Source organism: Myxine glutinosa, chromosome 13, assembly GCF_964187855.1.
Source record: "Myxine glutinosa chromosome 13, kmMyxGlut1.1, whole genome shotgun sequence".
In the NCBI taxonomy this organism is placed as follows: Eukaryota; Metazoa; Chordata; class Myxini; order Myxiniformes; family Myxinidae; genus Myxine; species Myxine glutinosa.
In genome coordinates, this window is record NC_136273.1 from 19,287,664 (window position 1) to 19,308,707 (window position 21,044).

The 21,044-nt window shown below is 43.8% G+C and overlaps 2 protein-coding genes across 4 annotated transcripts in view; both read left to right on the forward strand.

The window, feature by feature from the left end:
• Positions 1 to 822, forward strand: part of LOC137438661 (steroid 17-alpha-hydroxylase/17,20 lyase-like) — a 69,111-nt gene extending 68,289 nt beyond the window's left edge. The window contains exon 9 of the mRNA XM_068133895.2: positions 84 to 822. Coding sequence (XP_067989996.1) covers positions 84 to 343 — 260 coding nt within the window. The 3' untranslated portion in view covers positions 344 to 822. The remainder of the gene's footprint in view (positions 1 to 83) is intronic.
• An 18,211-nt stretch (positions 823 to 19,033) lies between these two features.
• Positions 19,034 to 21,044, forward strand: part of MPV17 (mitochondrial inner membrane protein MPV17) — an 87,346-nt gene continuing 85,335 nt past the window's right edge. Inside the window, exon 1 of one of the 3 annotated variants that reach the window (XM_078767130.1) lies at positions 19,034 to 19,059. The gene's annotated coding sequence lies outside the window, so the exon portion shown is untranslated. Of the gene's footprint in view, positions 19,089 to 19,120; positions 19,194 to 21,044 lie in introns of those variants that run through there. The other 2 variants (XM_078767131.1, XM_078767129.1) reach the window with 2 other exon arrangements.

The window sequence follows — 21,044 nt, forward strand, 5'->3', positions numbered from 1 at the left end:
GATGCTTGATCGATTCTTGACGTCACAACTGCAGTCGTATAGATCGATAAGTTTCACCAGGTCTTGATCCGTTTTGTTTTTAGGTCGATTCCTTTCCAGTGATGGACTCCAGGTGACCCCTCCTCGACCACACTTCCTTCCATTTGGTGCAGGACCACGAGGCTGCTTGGGTGAAGCTTTAGCCAAAGCAGAAATCTTCCTGCTCATGGCCTCACTCTTACAGACTTTCACCCTCTCACTGCCACCACAATGTCCAGCACCAAATCTAGAGGGAGTACATGGGGTGGTGTTACGTCCATCACCATTCAAAGTGTGCTTAAAACATCGTTCCACTTGTGCTTGACTAAGGAGTCGAACTCGCATGTTATTTTGAGCAACTAGTAGCGGCCATATACCCCACATTGTGTTAACATATCCTTCAGTTATTATTGTCACTCTGGGCATGAAAACGTAAATATTACCTGTAATAAAGCGGAGCTGTGAGGATGAAACATGTTCGTAGTTTTGTGCTATTCAAGTTTTAAATATTTGCCAAATTAGTCCAAGTTTTCATTTTTCCATGCATGTGAAATATTATTACCTTTTCTCAGCAAACTGTTACATAAATAAGGTTTACATGCAACAGAACAACACCAGTTTGAATATATCCAGTAACAACACCAGTATGAATATACAGTGCCTTCAGAAAGTATTCACACCCCTTGACTTTTTTTACATTTTCTTGTGCGACAGCCTGAATTTTAAATGGGTTAAATTGAGATTTTTTTGTCACTGATCTACACTCAATACCCCCATTATGACAAAGTGAAATATTCTTTTCACAAAATAATTAAAAATGTAAAGATTAAGTGTCTTGAGACAATGAGTATTCAACCCCTTTGCTATGATGCTCCAAATTGAGCTCAGGTGCATCCAATTTCCTTTGATCATACTTGAGATGTCTCCACAACTTGATTGGAGCCTGCCTGTGGCCAATTCAATTGATTGGACATGATTTAGAAAGAAACACAGCTTTCGAAACAAGGTCGCACAGTTAACAATGCATGCCAGAGCAGAAACTCTCCCATGAAGTCCAAGGAACTGTCCGTAGAATTCCGGAATTGTAAGGAGGCCTAGATCTGGGGAAGGGTGAAAAACTATTTCTCGAGTGTTGAAAGTTCCCAAGAGTGCACTGAGCTCCATCATTACCTCCACCACCAAAGGTGGATGGAGGTTATGTTTTCACCCCTGTCTGTCTGTTTGTTTGTGAACAAAATATCTCAAAAAGTTGTGGATTGATTTGGACGAAATTTGGCAGAGATGTAGCGAATGTGACAAGGACGAAATGATTAGATTTTTGTGAAGATCCGGATTCGGCTACTGGAAATTTTAAGTGATTCTTCGCCATTGGGAAATCGGGCCAAAAACGATTCATAGCAGGATATCTCAAAAGGTTGCGGACAGATTTGGACGAAACTTGGTGGACCAGTTGGGTGAAAACATGAAAGACTGCGAGCATGAGGCAAAATATTCTGTGGTCTGATGAGACAAAAATGGACCTCTTTGGTCTGAATGCAAAGCGCTACATCTGGTGGAAACCGAGCACAGCTCATCACCCAACAAATACCCTCCCTACTGTGAAGCATGGTGGTGGCAGCATCATGCTACGGGGATGCTTTTCAGCGGCACGGATTGGGAGAGTGATAAGGATAGAGGGAACAATGAATGGAGCCAAATACAGGTAAATCCTTGAGGAGAACCTACTTCAGAATGCAAAAGACTTTAGACTGCGGTGAAGATTTACATTCCAACAGGCCAATGACTGCAAACATACAGCCAAACCAACACTGGAATGGAATCAGAACAAGAACATGAAAGTCCTTTGTGGCCCAGCCCAGACTTGAATCCCATTGATAATCTGTGGAAAGACTTGAAGATTGCTGTTCACCGACACTCCCCATCCAACTTGAGAGAGCTTGAGCAAATCTGCAAGGAAGAATGGGAGAAACTCCCCAAATCCAGATGTGCAAAGCTGATACAAACATACACAATAAGACTCGACGCTGTAATTTCTAGCAAAGGTGCTTCTACGAAGTATTGACTCAGGGGGTGAATACTAATGTAAATGAGATATTTCGGTATTTCATTTTTAATTGCTTTGTAAAAACTTCTTTAAAAACCCCAAAAACATCCACTTTGATATTGAGGGGTGTTATGTGTCGATCAGTGACAAAAATCTCAATATAATCCATTTTAAATTCAGGCTGTAACACATTGTTGTTCTCCTCTTTTTCCCTTTATACGGTGTGAGATCCGATGGTACAAAGCACCTGCCTTGCCTTGATCACAATACTCCTCCACTCCCGTCTGTCCTCAGCCAACTCTCACCACTCTCTAAGCACCTCACCATACTGATATCTCACTTCACACAATCCTCTCATGTCAACTGTGGTCTACCTCTTTTCCTCCTACCTTGTTCCCTCAACCTATCTGCTTTCTTTGCCATTCTCTCTTCCCCCATCCGCACCAAATGTTCTTCATCTGCACCCTCTTCATGCTCGCAATCCTCCTGATCCAGTTGTTCTTGCAAACCTGCAGCCTCTGTCGTCTCTTTGTCAGTGCCACCATCTCCAGACTATAAAGTAGGCCAGAGTGACGCACAACATTAGAACCTTTCCTTTCAATCTCCTTGAAATCTTTCTGTCTGCCATTATATCCTCCACCCTCCTCCACACATTCACACCCACCTGAATCCTCCTCTGCCTCCGACTTACCATCCCCAGTCACTGTTCCCCCCAGATACTCAAACCTATTTCCGTGTCTGATCTCCTTCCCCTCCAACCTGATATTCATTTACTTTCTCTGTTGCCCGATCCACATCACCTCCATCTTCTCCATGCTCATTTCTGCCCATGTTTTTCAAATGTCTCCTTCCACTCCTGCAGTACTTCCTGCATCTCCCGCCCACTCTCCACCACAACAGCCAGATCGTCCGCATGCAATGTCCTCCTCAGAATGTTTCATGTTCCCCCTCCTGCTTACCAGCTCCACCACCATGATAAACAGGAGTTGGCTGAGAGCGCTTCCCTTCCTCAAACCAATGTTCACATTTAACTCCTCCGACATCCCAGGACCAACCAAAACTCTTCCCTCCTTTCTACCAACCGCACTTCTGCCTCTGGCACTCCCATGTGCAAAACATGGGAAAGAAAAATAAAAAACGCAACAAAATGTGAAAAAGCCAAGGGGTGTGAATACTTTCTGAAGGCACTGTAGCTAATACATTTGTCACTGAAAAAAAAAAAAAAATGAAAAAATAATCTTGGAACTATTTAAGCTCTGCATGTACAGATTCAAAACTTGTTACCACTTCAATCAAAGTTTGACATTTTTATTGACAAAAGCCAGATAGAAATTAAAATTGATCTTATAAATTCACCAATTTCGCCGAAAGACTGGATCATTCTCAAGGAACAGTTTGGTGTGGTGGGAGCCAGTGTTTCCTCCTTCCTCGTCTTTCCTGTCGGGTTGCCCTGAGCGGTGTGGTGTTCCTCCTTAATCCACAATTCTGCATATTTCTCACCTTGGAAAGTGTCAAGGTTCGGCCCATTAATTGAAATAAGCAGCATGCTGTCGAGTCTGCTGATATGCATTCGGCTTCTCTTATCAGTCAGAATAAGGTTCATCGCACTGCAGCCACATTCACAATAGACACAGTAATTACCCCACTTGTGGTAACCAATTGCTTCAGGGTATCCCGCACATGCTGTGTATCTTTGTACTCTAAATTCCTTTATGATTAGATTATAACTTTTTATTAGTTCTCTACCTGGAGGGGACAATACATTTGCTCTCCGTCCATCCGTCTGTCTGTCTGTCTGTCCGTCCGTCCGTCCCACCTGTGGTTTCTCGACTTTTTCCCACACCCTTTAACATATTCAACTGAAACTTGGTGCATGGCTTTATCATGACGAGTTACAGATAAAGTTTGAGTTTTGGGGCATTTCCCCAATTTTTCACAGTTATTCCTTTTTAATACTTAGAATATATCACATATTATACATGGGTCAGTTTTCAGCCTCCTTGACTCCACCCCACTGCTTTACACCCATTGGCTGAACAGCTGGCCTGACTCCACCCCAATTAAAATCATGCACCGCCATTCCATGAAGCAGCACAGATCGGCTGGCCTTAGGCCTTACTGTTAGTCCATGGCCCAGGGCAATTTGAATGATCCCAGGTATATAACCATGATGTCTTATATATTCACAGAAGCTGTATGCATGTTTTGCTTCATGTATGTTCATCGGGTTATTTAGGTTTTGCAATCATTTCTGTGTGTCTGTCCACACTGTTTTTTTTTTTTCTTACCATTTGAACTTTTGTCATCAAATGTTCAACAAACTTTATTATGATAATATGAAGGCAAATTAATAATTTTGTCAAAAGGTCAAAGGTCAGCATCACCTAAAATGATTAATTTTCATCCAATTGACCTGAAATTTCAATTTACCCTTTGAGTTTTGTCATCAAATTTTCACAAAAGCTTTATTATGAGAATATGGATGACAAAATCATAATTTGGTTGAAAGGTGAAAAGATCGAAGGTCAGCGTCATCTAAAATCATCAATTTTCATCCAATTGACCTGAAATTTCAATTTACCATTTGAGTTTTGTCATCAAATTTTCAATAAAACTTTATTATGATAATATGGATAAGGCAAATTCATAATTTGGTTAAAGGTCAAAGGTCAGCATCACCTAAAATCATAAATTTTCATCTATTTGACTTGAAATTTAAATTTACCATTTGAGTTTTGTCAAATTTTCACAAAAGCTTTATTATGAGAATATGGATAAGAAAAATTAATAATTTGGTTAAAGGTCAAAGGTCAGCATTACCTAAAATCATAAATTTTCATCTATTTGACTTGAAATTTAAATTTACCATTTGAGTTTTGTCAAATTTTCATGAAAGCTTTATGACGAGAATATGGATAAGAAAAATTAATAATTTGGTTAAAAGTCAAAGGTCAGCATCACCTAAAATCATAAATTTTCATCTATTTGACTTGAAATTTAAATTTACCATTTGAGTTTTGTCAAATTTTCACGAAAGCTTTATGACGAGAATATGGATAAGAAAAATTAATAATTTGGTTAAAAGTCAAAGGTCAGCATCACCTAAAATCATAAATTTTCATCGTATTGACCTGAAATTTCAATTTACCATTTGAGTTTTGTCATCAAATTTTCAACAAAGCTTTGTTATTATAATATGGATAATTCAAATTCATAATTTGGTTAAAGGTCAAAGGTCAGCATCACCTAAAATCTTCAATTTTCATCTAATTGACCTGAAATTTAAATTTACCATTTGAGTTTTGTCATCAAATTTTCAACAACCTCAGTATGAAAATATGGAGATGGCAAATTAATAATCTGGTCAAAAGGTCAAAGGTCAGTGTCACATAAAATTGTCAGTTTTCATCCAATTGACCTGAAATTTAAATTTACCATTTGAGTTTTGTCATCAAATTTTCACCAAAGCTTTATTATGAGAAAATGGATGACAGATTAATAATTTGCTTAAAAGGTCAAAGGTCAGCATCACATAAAATCTTCCATTTTCATCCTATTGACTTGAAATTTTAAGAATTTGCATATTGAGTCACTGAATTCGTTCACCAATCAAAAGCTAGAAGCAGATTGTATTTTTTAGATCAATATGTCAAAGGTTGCATAAAATCGTCAATTTTCATCCAATTGACCTAAAATTTAAAGAATTTGCCTATTGAGTCACAGAATTGGTTCACCAATCAAAAGCTAGAAGCTGATTTTTTTTTTTTTTTTTAGATCTAAAGCTCAAAGGTCAAGGCTGCATAAAATCGTCAATTTTCATTTTGTACTTTTAAAACAGTTTTCGCCCTGTTTAGCATGCGGAAGAAGAAGACGTCTGAATACAAACGGGCTTTGCATTTTCAGATGCGTTCTAGTTTTATCATCATTTTCGGCACTGAACGCAGCATTATATACCGCCCAAATGAAGGGATGTGTTTACCGATATTGAACTGAAACTTGCTAGGGGGCATGTATTGCAAAGCAATTCTCATTCTTGTCTTCACAGTTTTGCGCAGATTCAGAATTTTATCGTCCCCAAACAATTTTTTGCATCCTCTTCTGCTGTCCACGATGAAATGTTTAGTATGGCTGTCTCTTCCAGGATGCCCTTTATCGTTAAATATTTTTCCCATGTTGTTAAATAAAGCTTGAAAGAACTGAAAGCGGAAGCTTGTGTATTTCGTTAGTTGGGCTTCAGATGGCTCTGTGATTGGAACCTCTTTAAATGCACTGGGTCTGGAGAACTCATCTTTCATGGTGCTGGTATTTATTCCATCCCAGTTCTTCGTAGCACCTAGAGCTTTTAGTGCACCATTAATCTGATCTGAGGCTTGGCAGTGATGGCAGTCGAGTTCTGGACAGGCCTTTTAGTGCCTCGAGTGCATCTTTGATTGTGGCATGTTCCACGGCAAACAGCCAGTTCGCCATCTTGCTCAGTAGTCCAGCACAACTGCTTTGCCTTGTGAAGATCGTGAACTGTCCGTTGAACCATTTCTAAAGAACTTAACGAGGGCAGGGGTCTGGGTGGGTTTCCCTGGGTATGCAGGAAGATGTAAAAAAAAAAAAAAAAACTCGACCGACCTCATGCACTTTGGACACAGAGCTCATCAGCCACAGCTTCAATTTGCCTCTGGTTCTTCGGACTTTGTGAAAAGAACAAATACAGTGAATCTATCAACAGCTGAAAATGTCTTACTTCATTCACTGTCCGAACAGCGTCGTGTACATCGAGCTCTAGTTTATGGTTCATGCGATGAATCACGAGATAGCTGCTAAACATTCCTCGCAGAACTGACGTGAAGAATCCTAACCCTAACCTTAACAACCCTAACCCTAACCCTATAGACTTCCCAAACACTGATGCTGCCCCATCAGTTGCAAAAGCGAGTAAATGCTCTTTCAGTACGTCTTCAGAGATGCCATATCGATTCAGGGTGGAAAGACGCTCCTCTGCAATGCCAGTACCTGTTCCCGACCTTAGCTCTAGAATGTTAAAGAATAGTTGCACGGCACATCTTCAAATACAATTCGAATGTAAATTCTTAGACAAGATATTGTTGCGGATATGGGACTTGGCCTCCATATCCGCTTGTAAATATTCCCCTATTTCCCCAATATCCCCCAACTATCCCCAATCCCCCATTCCCTAGTCCCATTGCCTGTAAATAACACTCTGTAGAACCGACCTTCCCCTTTTTCCCCCATTAAATGTCGTGCCCAGGTCCACCGCATCTCACGTAGACAACTTTCGGACATCTTGCTAGTTATTCTTAGTCTATGTCAGTTAAGGACTCGTTTCCATTAATTCTGACTCTTCGTTGCACCAGAATGTGATTGTATGGCACCAGTAGTGAGTTTAGGACCTCCCCATACCTCCTCCCATCTTCCCCATGAAACAACAACTACAACAACGGCGTGCGGGGAGTGTGCGTCCTCACACCGGCTTGGTTAGCCGCCATTGCCATGTGCGCCCACGGGGTTACCACAAAGGGGCTGGCTGTCAGCTCCTCGTCAAGGGCGGAGCCCGGTAACCCCCGCACCCAATAAGAAGCAACGGGCCGATTCCATCTGGGGCGGCGCTAACGAGCCGAGGGCGTGTCACTCCCCGCCGGATATACGCAGCGACTAACCGGACGTGACGTCAGATGCGCCTCAGCCACGAAGGAGAACCAGACGCCACCTCCGAGCGCTGTGAGACCTCCCGCATCTCTGGACCGGACCGGGTCGATTCTGTCCCTGAGCCAAGAGTGCACCTTGAGCCATCGACTACCCGCCTTTCCTTGCCATCAATCCCCGTGTGAGTCAGTCTTGTCCCGTTTATCTGTCGTCTGTCAGGGCTAAGATAAGACCGTGTTTAAGTGCCCACCTTTCTATGCTGTCTCTCTTGTCTTTGTAATCTAACCTTCCGCAATATTATAACCTCCTCCGGAGGTCTTGAGAACCGTACCCCTGGTGTCGTGTCATTTAATCCAGCCGTTGTGTCCTTTCCATCATTGATTTAGCATAGCGCGACTTAGTCAACGTTCGAGTATAATCGGGTAACTTGTGCGAACACGGCGGCCATTCCGCTCGGCCCAGCATAACATCTTAATAAGTCGTGTCCGTAACAATTGGTGTCGAGGAGTGGGATTCGGACCTGGGACTAAATTCAGTTAGGCCCAAATTTTGGAACACCAATTGTACCATTAGGCTTAGGGTAACATTTTGGTGTTGGAAAGTGGAATTCGATCCGGAGCGCGTTTCCCGCGCTCGAAATTATAACGGCGAAATTTGATTTTGTTTTACGAAAATAAAAACCCGAATTTTGGAAGTCGCGCTATGGCAGACCAAGTCGGCTGGGTTCCGGTAGAGGAGAGTGAGGCAGGGTCGATCCAGGACCAAATTGAGGGACATGAGGGACAGGAGGAGAGCGAAGCAGTGAGGGCGGCAGGTTCGCAAAATGGCGGCCTCGCGCACATGATTATTGTGGCGCCAAATTTAGCCGCGCCCTTTGTACCAACGGTGGAAGACGTGCAATCATTTATGGCTGAAATGGAGGTCCTTATGGCCGAGATGAGGGAGCAATTCAAAAATGACTTGGGGAAGCGGATGGATGCTCAGGGTGAGCGATTGGAGGGCCAAATGGGGGTAATGAGGGACGAAGCGAGGGGTACCGGTGAGGGGTTAGACAATAATTTTAAGGGATTAGACAAGAAATTTGGGAAGTTAGACGACAAATTTGAGGGGTTAGACAACGGGATAAAAGAGGTGAAAAATGGGTTAATGGGGGTAGAAAACAGAATGGCCGCTCAAGAGAATCAAATGGAAGGGATGCAAAAGGGGTTAGAGGGGTTAGAAAACAGGATGGAAGGCAAATTGAGGGACATGAGGGACCAAGCGGAAAGGGAAGTTAAACAAATGGGGCAGCAGATAGAGGGGGTCAGAATGGGGGTAGAAACCAAACTGGATGCTCACAGGGAGGAAATGGAGCAGATGAGGGTGGCATCTGGGCAGGAGATGCAAGTGATGGGAGAGGAGATCAGAAGAGGTGTGAGTGAGGAGGTCGGAGGAGTGCGCGAGGAGGTGAGGCACTGTAAGGAGCACATGGAGAAGGAGGTGAGAAAGGGGACTGTAAAGTTACAAGGGGGCATAGAGGACCTGACGCAGGAGGTGGAGCAGCTGACGGTGGGACAGACGGAGTTAGTGGAGCAGGTACAAAGGAACACTGCGGTAATAGGAGGGTTAAAAGCGACACAAAATGACCTAAAAAATGACTTGGTAGCGACGAAGAGGGAATGTCAGATGGTACGTGAGGGATTGACAACGAGGTTGGACGAGGTGATAGAGGTAATGGAGACGAAGGACCGGCAGGTGAGGACGCACATGGAAACGGTCAAGGTAGCCTTGGAGGACGAGCTTGAGGAGACGTACCGGGGAATAAAAGAGGTGAAGCAGAAATTAGAAGAAGTGGAAGAAGGGATGAGCGAAATTAAGAAGCGACGGAGAGGGGATAAGAAAGAGATAAAAGAGGAGATAAAAGAATTGGTCCGAAGTCTGTGTTTGGATCGTGATGATGTGCTCATTAACCGGATGAGGGATTCGCAGGTGATGGAGGAGAAGCGAAGAGGAAGAGGACCCGGTGTAAGTGGTGACCAATATGGTCGTGCGTATGATGCGCCAGGTGATTTAAGGAGCTTGGGGGTCGAGATGGACCCGGGTGTTCGTGAGAGGCCAAGAGTGAGGTGTATGGCTGGTCCGGAGGGTATGGAACGAGAGGTGCGAGGTGTGGGTGAGCAAGGTTGTGGTGGTATGGAATGGGTAGCGGGTTGCGGAAGTGTGACCCATGCATCGACACCAACGGGGGTAGTTGTTAGAGGGACCGGGGAGGCACGAGAGCCCCTTGGGGGTAAGGTACTGTGGGGGCCCGGCCGGTTCGGCCCCGCGCTGACCCCGCAAGGGGCGACGCACGGGGTCCGGCAGGCGGGCAACGACTCGCATACGAGGTGGTCCCACAAGGTCCCACTCGCGCCGTATGATGGTGGGTAAGGGGGGCATCCCTGCCACCCTTCCCATAGTGGGGCAAAGGAGCAATAGATTATGGGGTGTATGGCAGTGAAAACTAGCCCGGGTGGGTTAGGTTATATTGATAGGGCCCTAGAAGATGACATTAGGTAACGTTAAGTTTAGTTAGTGACTGATACCTGTAGTGGGGACGCAGGTAGTTTAGTGTGGATGATAATGACGTGGGAGCGCAATAGTTTAAAGGGACGACTGGGAAGCGCAAGTTTTAGAAGGGAGTAGTTAGCTGAGATGATGCCGTGTGTGTGAGAATTGAACAGGTGTGATTGCACAGGTGCGCAACTGGACAGGTGTGTGGAGCAGTGTATGAGTAGTAAGTGTTGTGGATCAGCGCGAATGCGCTTGGGGAGAGAAGGGTGCAGGTGGCACCAGGTGTGAGAGCACAGGTGTGCAGGTACAGGTGTGTGGAGAGAGTTGGAGTAAGTGGTACGGAGTGGTGTGCATGGTGCGAAGGTGTGGATGGGGGAAGAGTGGACCCCTTTCACGAGTACCCGGGGCGGGTAGTGTAAGTGTTAGGTAGAGGGTATAGGTAAATTGTGGTTGGATATTGGCATTTGTGGTGCGGTTGCAGAATGGTATTGTGGATGGGTGCATTAGTGTTGTGGAAATGGCTGGGCGTGTAGCCTGTTAGTGTGTGTAGTTGGTTGGGCACTCCACCACTGTGAGGATGTCGGCCAGGTGAGGCCGCAGGTGGGCTCTGGGAGCCGTTAGTGTCAGTGGGGCCCGAGGATCCGGAGGACGGACCCGGGTAGCCCAGTGCCAGAGAGGGCACCGAGTGGGGAGAGCGCCAGAGGGCCTTCCCCAGGTAGTTAGGTTAGGGTAAGGAGCAGGTAAGCTCGGAGGCAACTGCAGTGGTGGAGGTGTGCAGGTGGGTAGACCTGTTGGGAGAGCTACACGTCGCAGCCCAGAAATTGTGCGAGGGCACCGGGAGATGAATCGGGGGAGTGAGACCCCAAATTGAAAAGCACCACAGTTGGTCAATGGGAATTGGTTTTTAGAACCCATAGTGTAAGTTGGCCAATGGATTGGCAGGGAAAGACCCCGGGTAATGTAAAGTTGTTAAAGTCATTTAGGAAATAGTTAGGATTGATGAACCTGTCGCACCATACGCAGCCACTTACCTGTGGTGATGATGACTCCACACCTGTGTTTTCTTTGTTTTGTTGCAGGAAATGAGATTGCTGTGGATTGGTGAGACGCATCACGACGTGGATGAGACATTGGGGTGATTCCATCTCTCCCTCCTTAGGAGGGACTGATGATGAATTGGTAATGGCAAATTTTGATGTTCAGTTGAAAATGGCAAATTTGATTGGTTAGGAGGGAGAGAAGACGAATTTGGTATATGGGAGGAACGGGGAAGACAGTAGGGACGTTTGTTGATTTGTAAAGTAGATGTTTATGGGTAGTGTTGTGTTTTGTGGATACAGTAAGGGGTAAGGGAGGGGCCATGTAGGTTACCTGGTGGGGGGGGGGGGGGCGTACGGTAGGAATGTACCTGTCTCACCTGGTTCCCATGTGCCCCCAGTGTGCATCATCTTATATTGCGTGCACTTTTGCGCCCTTACCACCTTACTCACTTGTCTTCTTCTTTTGTCTCCCACCTCCGAGGATCTGGCTTTGGGGCAGAGAGAGAGGAGAGAGAGGTGCTGGCTCCGCAGTTGTGGGCCTGCACTTTCGCTGCTTGCTGCCTGGATCGATACACCATATGGACCGCAATTTTGGTGGCCACCCACAATGGACCGCAGTTCTTTTGCGGCCAAGCACCACCCGTGGATGGACCTATGGGTCAACGTGGCACCTATGCCATACAGGTGAACCACTTATAGTTGGCCCCCTGACGGCCACAATAAAGAAATGGACGCGGTTGGCGCCTTTCTTTATTTTTGAAAGAAGTAAGAAGGCCAAGTGCACCACACGAAGGCAAGACCAGCGGCAGAACATCGGCCGGCTGCGACACCACACCATGATTACTAAACATTTTATTGGTGCACCGGATGGTGCTGACTGTGTGATGGGGTGGTGCTTTTGGTGCTGGGAAGGGGTGCTCTGCACATTATTAAAGGCCGTAAGGCCACAGAGCACTCGTGGGTTGGTGTATCGATGCTGGCATGCGTGCTCTCTCTATGCATAACATCTGCATGTGTTCCTCCAAAAACAGGTCCTGGATCGTAGTGTAAATATCAGCGTAGTCTTGTAAATAATGCTCCCTACCGGCTGTATGTTTAGTTTGCGAATTCTTTCCGCGATTCGGTTATCCTGTGGGTGTGTTTCTGTGAGGAGAAGGGTGCAACGTCGCAGGGGGACATATTTACTCATTTGTGAATATCTGTAAAACTGTCGCACTCAGGGTAGAGTTAATAGTAGAGGGAACTACATCTGAGTGCCACACTAAAATAGGTAAAAATTTATCGGGTCGGGACGCCCCGAGGGTAGAGAAGGGTGCAATGTTGCGGATATGGGACTTGGCCTCCATATCCGCTTGTAAATATTCCCCTATTTCCCCAATACCCCCCAACTATCCCCAATCCCCCATTCCCTAGTCCCATTGCCTGTAAATAACACTCTGTAGAACCGACCTTCCCCTTTTTCCCCCATTAAATGTCGTGCCCAGGTCCACCGCATCTCACGTAGACAACTTTCGGACATCTTGCTAGTTATTCTTAGTCTATGTCAGTTAAGGACTCGTTTCCATTAATTCTGACTCTTCGTTGCACCAGAATGTGATTGTATGGCACCAGTTGTGAGTTTAGGACCTCCCCATACCTCCTCCCATCTTCCCCATGAAACAACAACTACAACAACGGCGTGCGGGGAGTGTGCGTCCTCACACCGGCTTGGTTAGCCGCCATTGCCATGTGCGCCCACGGGGTTACCACAAAGGGGCTGGCTGTCAGCTCCTCGTCAAGGGCGGAGCCCGGTAACCCCCGCACCCAATAAGAAGCAACGGGCCGATTCCATCTGGGGCGGCGCTAACGAGCCGAGGGCGTGTCACTCCCCGCCGGATATACGCAGCGACTGACCGGACGTGACGTCAGATGCGCCTCAGCCACGAAGGAGAACCAGACGCCACCTCCGAGCGCTGTGAGACCTCCCGCATCTCTGGACCGGACCGGGTCGATTCTGTCCCTGAGCCAAGAGTGCACCTTGAGCCATCGACTACCCGCCTTTCCTTGCCATCAATCCCCGTGTGAGTCAGTCTTGTCCCGTTTATCTGTCGTCTGTCGGGGCTAAGATAAGACCGTGTTTAAGTGCCCACCTTTCTATGCTGTCTCTCTTGTCTTTGTAATCTAACCTTCCGCAATATTATAACCTCCTCCGGAGGTCTTGAGAACCGTACCCCTGGTGTCGTGTCATTTAATCCAGCCGTTGTGTCCTTTCCATCATTGATTTAGCATAGCGCGACTTAGTCAACGTTCGAGTATAATCGGGTAACTTGTGCGAACACGGCGGCCATTCCGCTCGGCCCAGCATAACATCTTAATAAGTCGTGTCCGTAACAATATGTTGGAGGCAGATGTGCCTTCATCAATCAGGAAACTGAACTTGTTGCTTGAATCAATTGTGTACTTAGCAAGTTGTATAGCCATTTGATCCGCTAAAAACATGAGCATGTTACGACATGTGTGGTCAGAATGCAGCATTTTCAAATCCATTGAGCTGGTGTCGCTGAAAAATGTTAGCAGCATCCGAAATGAACATGTCATGCAGGCTGTTTCAGTTACCTGCAGTGTTTTTATTTAAATTTCTCTACACTTCGGCGATGTTTTCAGTAGCTCTCTTTATAGGCTGCTTTTGTCTGGCTCACATTATGTCTTCACATTTTATATGAGACTTGCATTTGCCATGTTCACTAATTTTATCGTTATCGTTGTTGTTGATCTGGAGATCTGGATATATTTTATCGTTGTTGATCTGGAGAAAGCATTCGATAGGGTTCCATGTGAAATAGTGACATGGGCATTGAGGAAGTTAGGAGTGGAGGAATGGTTGATCAGAGTAGTGATGGCAATGTACAAAAGAGCGCGCACAGCTGTAAGGACGAAGGACGGGAACAGTGGTGAGTTTGAGTTGAAGGTGGGAGTGCATCAGGGGTCGGGACTAAGTCCACAACTATTTGTAGCTGTGATGGAGGTGCTGGCTGGGAACGTAAAGGAGGGTTTACCATAGGAGATGTTGTATGCAGATGATCTGGTGTTGATTGCGGAAAGAATGGATGGACTGAAGGAGAAGATGAACAAGTGGAAGGAATGTATGGAGACAAAAGGTCTGAAGGAGAATATCAGAAAAACGAAGGTGATGGGCAGTGGTAAAGCATGTGGTGAGGTAGAAAGAACTGGGAAGTGGCCGTGTGCTGTGTGCAGGAAGGGTGTCAGAGTGAACTCCATTCAATGTACAATGTGCGCTGAGTGGGTTCATCAAAAATGTAGTTATCTGAGAGGGTCATTAACCAGTGTGGCAGCTACATTCAAGTGTAAGGTGTGCACAGAGGGAGCTGCAGATGGAGGAAATGTTAAGTTGGATCTTGGAGACAGAGTGAAGCTGGAAGGTGTGAAAACATTTTGTTACCTAGGGGACATGCTGAATGGAGAAGGTGGATCAGACTCGGCAACGGTTGCTGGAGTGAGATGTGCATGGAAGAAGTTTCGCGAACTGAGTGGCATGCTGACGAGGAGGGGAGTGTCGTTGAAGCTGAAGGGAAAGGTGTATGCTGCATGTGTGAGAAGTGTTATGATTTATGGGAGCGAGACATGGGTAATGAACGTAGAGCAGCAACGAAGGCTGGAAAGGGTGGAAATGCGAATGGTTCAATGGATGTGCGGAGTATCGTTGAGAGAGAGGAAGACAAATGATGAATTGTGAAAGATGATGGGAATAGAGCCTGTGATTGATGCTGTGAAGAGGAACAGGTTGAGATGGTTTGGTCATGTGTTGAGGAAGGATGAAAGTGACTGGTTGAGAAGAGTGATGGAAATGAATGTAGAAGGAAGTAGAGGATGGGGAAGACCGAGAAAGACTTGGCTAAAGGGGGTGGAAGAAGAAATGCGGGCAAGGGGGTTAACAAGGGAAGATGTAGAAAATAGGGCAAAATGGAGAAGATTGTCATGGGGACCGCAAGGCTAACCCCCGCTCTAGCAGGGAAAATGGCCTTAAAATGCCTGTTGTTGTTGTACTAATTTTATCGTTAAATTTTAGTGCCGACAGACATTTCTGTAATGCCATTGGCAAAAGCTAGGCCTATTCTAAATCTTTGTTTGTATGGCATCCCAGATCACTGCCTTCATGATCAATAAAATCATGTTTACCACGATGTCCTGCTGATCTTGTACTGCTTGTGTGGTTAGAACAAGCTTTTTAAAACCAGCTCCTGCTCAAACAGGATGCGGCACCACGCTCCTGCACTGCCTTGCCCATGGTACTCCTCCATTCCCCTCCGAGCTCAGACAACTCTCTCCACCCTCCAACCTCAGCACCTTACTTCTATCCTACAGAGTCCACAGAACCCCTTTCTAATTTAAGGTTAGTGGTTAGTGCGTCCCCAGATTGGCATCATGAACCTTCCAATCAAATTTCGCTGCTGCCGTGGCCGAAATGAAGGTGAGGTCCAAGGGGGACATCTTCACCCTAAACCGATCAATACAATTCCCCTCCTCCCCACTCCATCATATAATAACACCAAATCGAATTCATACATTAATTTCTCGATACACCGTCCATTACTATCGTGGATCTCGACACCCAAAGAATGTTACGACTATTGAAGTCACCACACAGAAGGATCACCCTACCCTAACGCTCCTTCGAAGAACCTCCTGTCGCGTCTTTTTCATCAACTGTTCGCAAGGATTGTAGAAGTTTATGATTGTAAACTCTCCCCTTGAAGCATGAATATTAACAATATTACCCTGAAATTCAGCAACGCATTCGGTTACCATGAACGGAATACCAGGGTTAACTAGAACGACACTCAGTAGAGCATACCTCCACCTGGTTAGCTATATCACTCAATGGTGAAGAATCACTAAAAAAAATTCTACGAGCCGGATCCGGATCTTCACCAAAATTGAAAGGAATCGTCCTTGTCAGACACACAACCGGTCCAGCAAGTTTCGTCCAAATCCATCCATAACATTTTGAGATATCCTGCTATGTATCGTTTTTGTCCTATCTCCCAATGGTGAAGATTCACTTAAAAAATTAAATAATTCTCACATCCGAATCCATATTCAGATCTTCACCAAAATCGAATCGAATCGTCCTCGTCACAGACACAACATGTCCAACAAGTTTCGTCCAAATCCATCAATAACTTTTTTAGATATCCTACCATATGTTGGTTTAGCCCTGTCACTCAATGGTAAAAAATCACTTAGAAATTAAATAATTCCCATATGCGAATCGATATTCAGATCTTCACCAAAATCGAATCGATTCGTCCTTGTCACACACACAACTTGTCCACCAGGTTTCGTTCAAATCCATCCATAACTTTTTGAGATATCCTACCATATGTTGGTTTAGCCCTATCACTCAATGGTAAAGAATCACTTAGAAATTAAATAATTCCCATATGCGAATCGATATTCAGATCTTCACCAAAATCGAATCGATTCTTTCTTATCACACACACAACTTGTCCACCAGGTTTCGTCCAAATCCATCCATAACTTTTTGAGATATCCTGCTATGTATCGTTTTTGGCCCTTTCTCCTAATGGTGAAGAATCACTTAAAAATTAAATAATTCCCATATGCGAATCGATAATCAGATCTTCACCAAAATCGAATCGATTCTTTCTTATCACACACACAACTTGTCCACCAAGTTTCGTCCAAATCCATCCATAACCTTTCGAGATATCCTGCTATGTATCGTTTTTGGCCCGATCTCCCAATGGTGAAGAATCACTTCAAAAATTATTGTACCGGATCCGAATCCGGATATTCACCAAAATCTAATCATTTCGTCCTTGTCGCACACTCCACATCTCTGCCAAATTTCGTCTGAATCCGTCCACAACATTTTGAGATATTTTGAGACAAACAGACAAATGGACAGACAAACGGACAGGGTTGAAAACATAACCTCCATCCACCTTTGGTGGCGGAGGTATCAAGAACCTCACATCCAGCCCCATTCCCACTTACTCTATCCCTACGTAAGAGGGTAAACCCCAGAATCAGGAATTGATTAGAACTTTTGAGGCATGTTTCTTGTAAACACATTTTGTCAGGTTTAAAATTCAAACCGGAAATAAACGTATTAAATTCAGGCCCATGAGCCACAAGACCCTCGGCATTCCATTGGACTACTAACATCACTATATTGAAGAGTCCCGAGACTATATGGCCTCAAGTTCACCACCCGTCCTGCTAAATAACTTGTTGGTCTCTTTAGAGGAAAAGCACTCCCAACCCAGATGTTTTCTGGCTGCAGCAGAGATCATGTTGGTTTTTTCGGATCTCCTTTTCATTTGGGCCGAACAGTTATAGTCTCAGTTTGACATCTCACCAAACTCGTCTGTATTTTGGCCTGGACTGGAGTTAGGGTGACAAAATTGGTCACTTGAATTTCGGGAACTTTGAGGACAGCTTCTGCATAGGGAATCTTCCCTGAAGTTTTTACCTGTTGTATCTGGGCAGCTGTTTGAAATTCCAGACAACCTTTGTCGGCTGTACCGTGTACCGTGTTCACCAGCACATTTTGACACTCGAACAGCTACCGTACTCATGATCCCCATTACACCTGCTGCGGTGTGTTTACCCCTACAGGATGGCGCAGTACGCCCAAACATTTGGCACTTATAACATCTCAAGGAGGGGTTGTATTCCCGAACAGGAAAAGCTTCGTGACCAAGGAGCGCTTTACGGTGTGTAGGGCAGGGGTGAAGGACAACACCATGGAGGTGCTCTCCAACCTTCGCACCCTCCCTAACCGTAGTGTGACGACGGGCATCAACTAGCCTCCACCCTTATCCACCAAATGGTTCTTTATAATCCTCCATACGAATGGAAGAGGCTACTCCATAAATAACTCCCCGACTTTCCCTCAAAGACCTCAGGATGAGGGCAGAGACTCGGACACCGCCAAAAAAGGGAACTTCGCAAAAGTTTTTTTCCCCCGCTGAGCAACCGATGCTTTTAAGGCCAGCATTAAGGCCTGGCTTTTTTATAATAAAAAAAGGTAAAAAATCAAACGTTTAAACATCCTTGGACGTGCACGTTGACCCCACGGCCAAGCCACACCGTCTATCGCATCAAGGCTGTCCCGTTAGCATACACATGCACCTCAACCCAAAGGCTGAAGCACATGGTCATTCAAAACACATGCATCCTGACCCCCGGAGGACCAGAATGCATGGTCATACAATAATTGGACCCCTCCTCCATAGGAGTGAGTCCACCACTCCACCTGACCATTTGATGTGTCATGTGAGTGAGCCGACTCAGAATACTGAAACAACACAAAAACACCCTCCGACCCGGAAGCCGTTCGCGTTTATACAAACAACTGCTTCCGTTGCGGATTCTCTGAAATTATTTCCTTTTTATTTGAAATCTGTTTAACATTCATCTCTTTACGGTGGCTGACTGATGTTATATATTTATATGTATGGAAGGTCAACCTTCATAAAATAATGAATTGAGGTTTCTGGGCGGTGTATTGCATTAGGTCAGGTGCTTATACTAAATATATTTGAGTATTTGCAATTTTTGAGTATTTGAGGCACTGTGCTTATAGTCAATTTATTTTACAAGTTTTGAGTGAATTAAGCATCACGTATGCGTAGCATCAATAGTGGAAACGGTGAATACAGTACTACAATGAACAACAGGAAAACCGAATTACCGAAGTGCTATACAATGTGACGTCATTTCCGGAAGGTTTTTTTTCATTGGGTATGTAAAATGACGTGGCACCGTGCACAGTATGTACAAAGCGTACACGTGGCGCAATATTGAATTCACATAATTAAATTAATATTTGCATTCTTCACTTATTCATTCATTCGTGCCGTGGTTCGAGTGGCTGAGTACGATTCTTTACGTAATACTAATAGGATGCAAAATGTGCCATAAAGTTGCTTATTATAATGTGCGCGCAGTTTTCTATAAATTAAATAATCGCGCAAGTCAAGTATGTATTTATAAATATACTTATTTTATAGCTTGTATATAATCGCATTTGGCGCGCGAGTTCGCCTTTGAAATCTTGCGATGTTTGCCTGAGCTCACGAAGTAAAATACGCAGGCAGGAGCAGGTTGTCACACTTTTAATATATTATATATATATATATATATATATATATATATATATATATATATATATATATATATATATATATATATATATATATATATATATATATTATATATATATATATATATATATTTATGTATATATATTTATGTGTATATATATTTATGTGTATATATATTTATGTGTATATATATTTATGTGTATATATTTATATGTGTATATATTTATATGTGTATATATTTATATGTGTATATATTTATATGTGTATATATTTATATGTGTATATATTTATATGTGTATATATTTATATGTGTATATATTTATATGTGTATTTATTTATATGTGTATATATTTATATGTGTATATATTTATATGTGTATATATTTATATGTGTATATATTTATATGTGTATATATTTATATGTGTATATATTTATATGTGTATATATTTATATGTGTATATATTTATATGTGTATATATTTATATGTGTATATATTTATATGTGTATATATTTATATGTGTATATATTTATATGTGTATGTATTTATATGTGTATGTATTTATATGTGTATATATTTATATGTGTATATATTTATATGTGTATATATTTATATGTGTATATATTTATATGTGTATATATTTATATGTGTATATATTTATATGTGTATATATTTATATGTGTATATATTTATATGTGTATATATTTATATGTGTATATATTTATATGTGTATATATTTATATGTGTATATATATATATTTATATGTATATATTTATATGTATTTATATGTATTTATATGTATATATTTATATGTATTTATATGTATATATTTATATGTATTTATATGTATATATATTTATATGTATATATATTTATATGTATATATATTTATATGTATATATATTTATGTGTATATATTTATATGTGTATATATTTATATGTGTATGTATTTATATGTGTATGTATTTATATGTGTATGTATTTATATGTGTATGTATTTATATGTGTATATATTTATATGTGTATATATTTATATTGTAGCGGTTCCCGCTGAATGTACACAATCGCCTTGCACCTGCCAGGACGTGGCCAGGGCGCGATCGCCACGCCGGGCTCGTCCGGACGGGTCCAGACGCGCCTCTCCTGGGCATGCCCGGACTCGCTGTTCCCGGGCATGCCCGAACCTCCCGGGCACGCCCGGTCTCGTCTTTCCCGGGCATGCCCGCTCTCGCCTTTCCAGGGCTCGCCCAGAGCGCCCGGGCACGCCCAGCCTCGACTTGCCAGGCCGCGTCCAGGACGCCCGGGCATGTCCAGACTCGCCTTTCCAGGGCTCGCCCAGAGCGTCCGGGCATGCCCGCTCTCGCCTTTCCAGGGCTCGCCCAGAGCGCTCGGGCACGCCCAGCCTCGACTTGCCAGGCCGCATCCAGGACGCCCGGGCATGTCCAGACTCGCCTTTCCAGGACTCGCCCTTGACACCCGGGCATGCCCGGTCTCAGTTTTCCTGGGCAAACGCCCCGGCATAAATGTGTATATATATTGCTGCCCGATAAACGGGCTTGTGAGAATACCTGAGCTGTTTTGTTTCAATAAAGCAACTCGGACGAATTCCGTCTTTGGTCGCGTC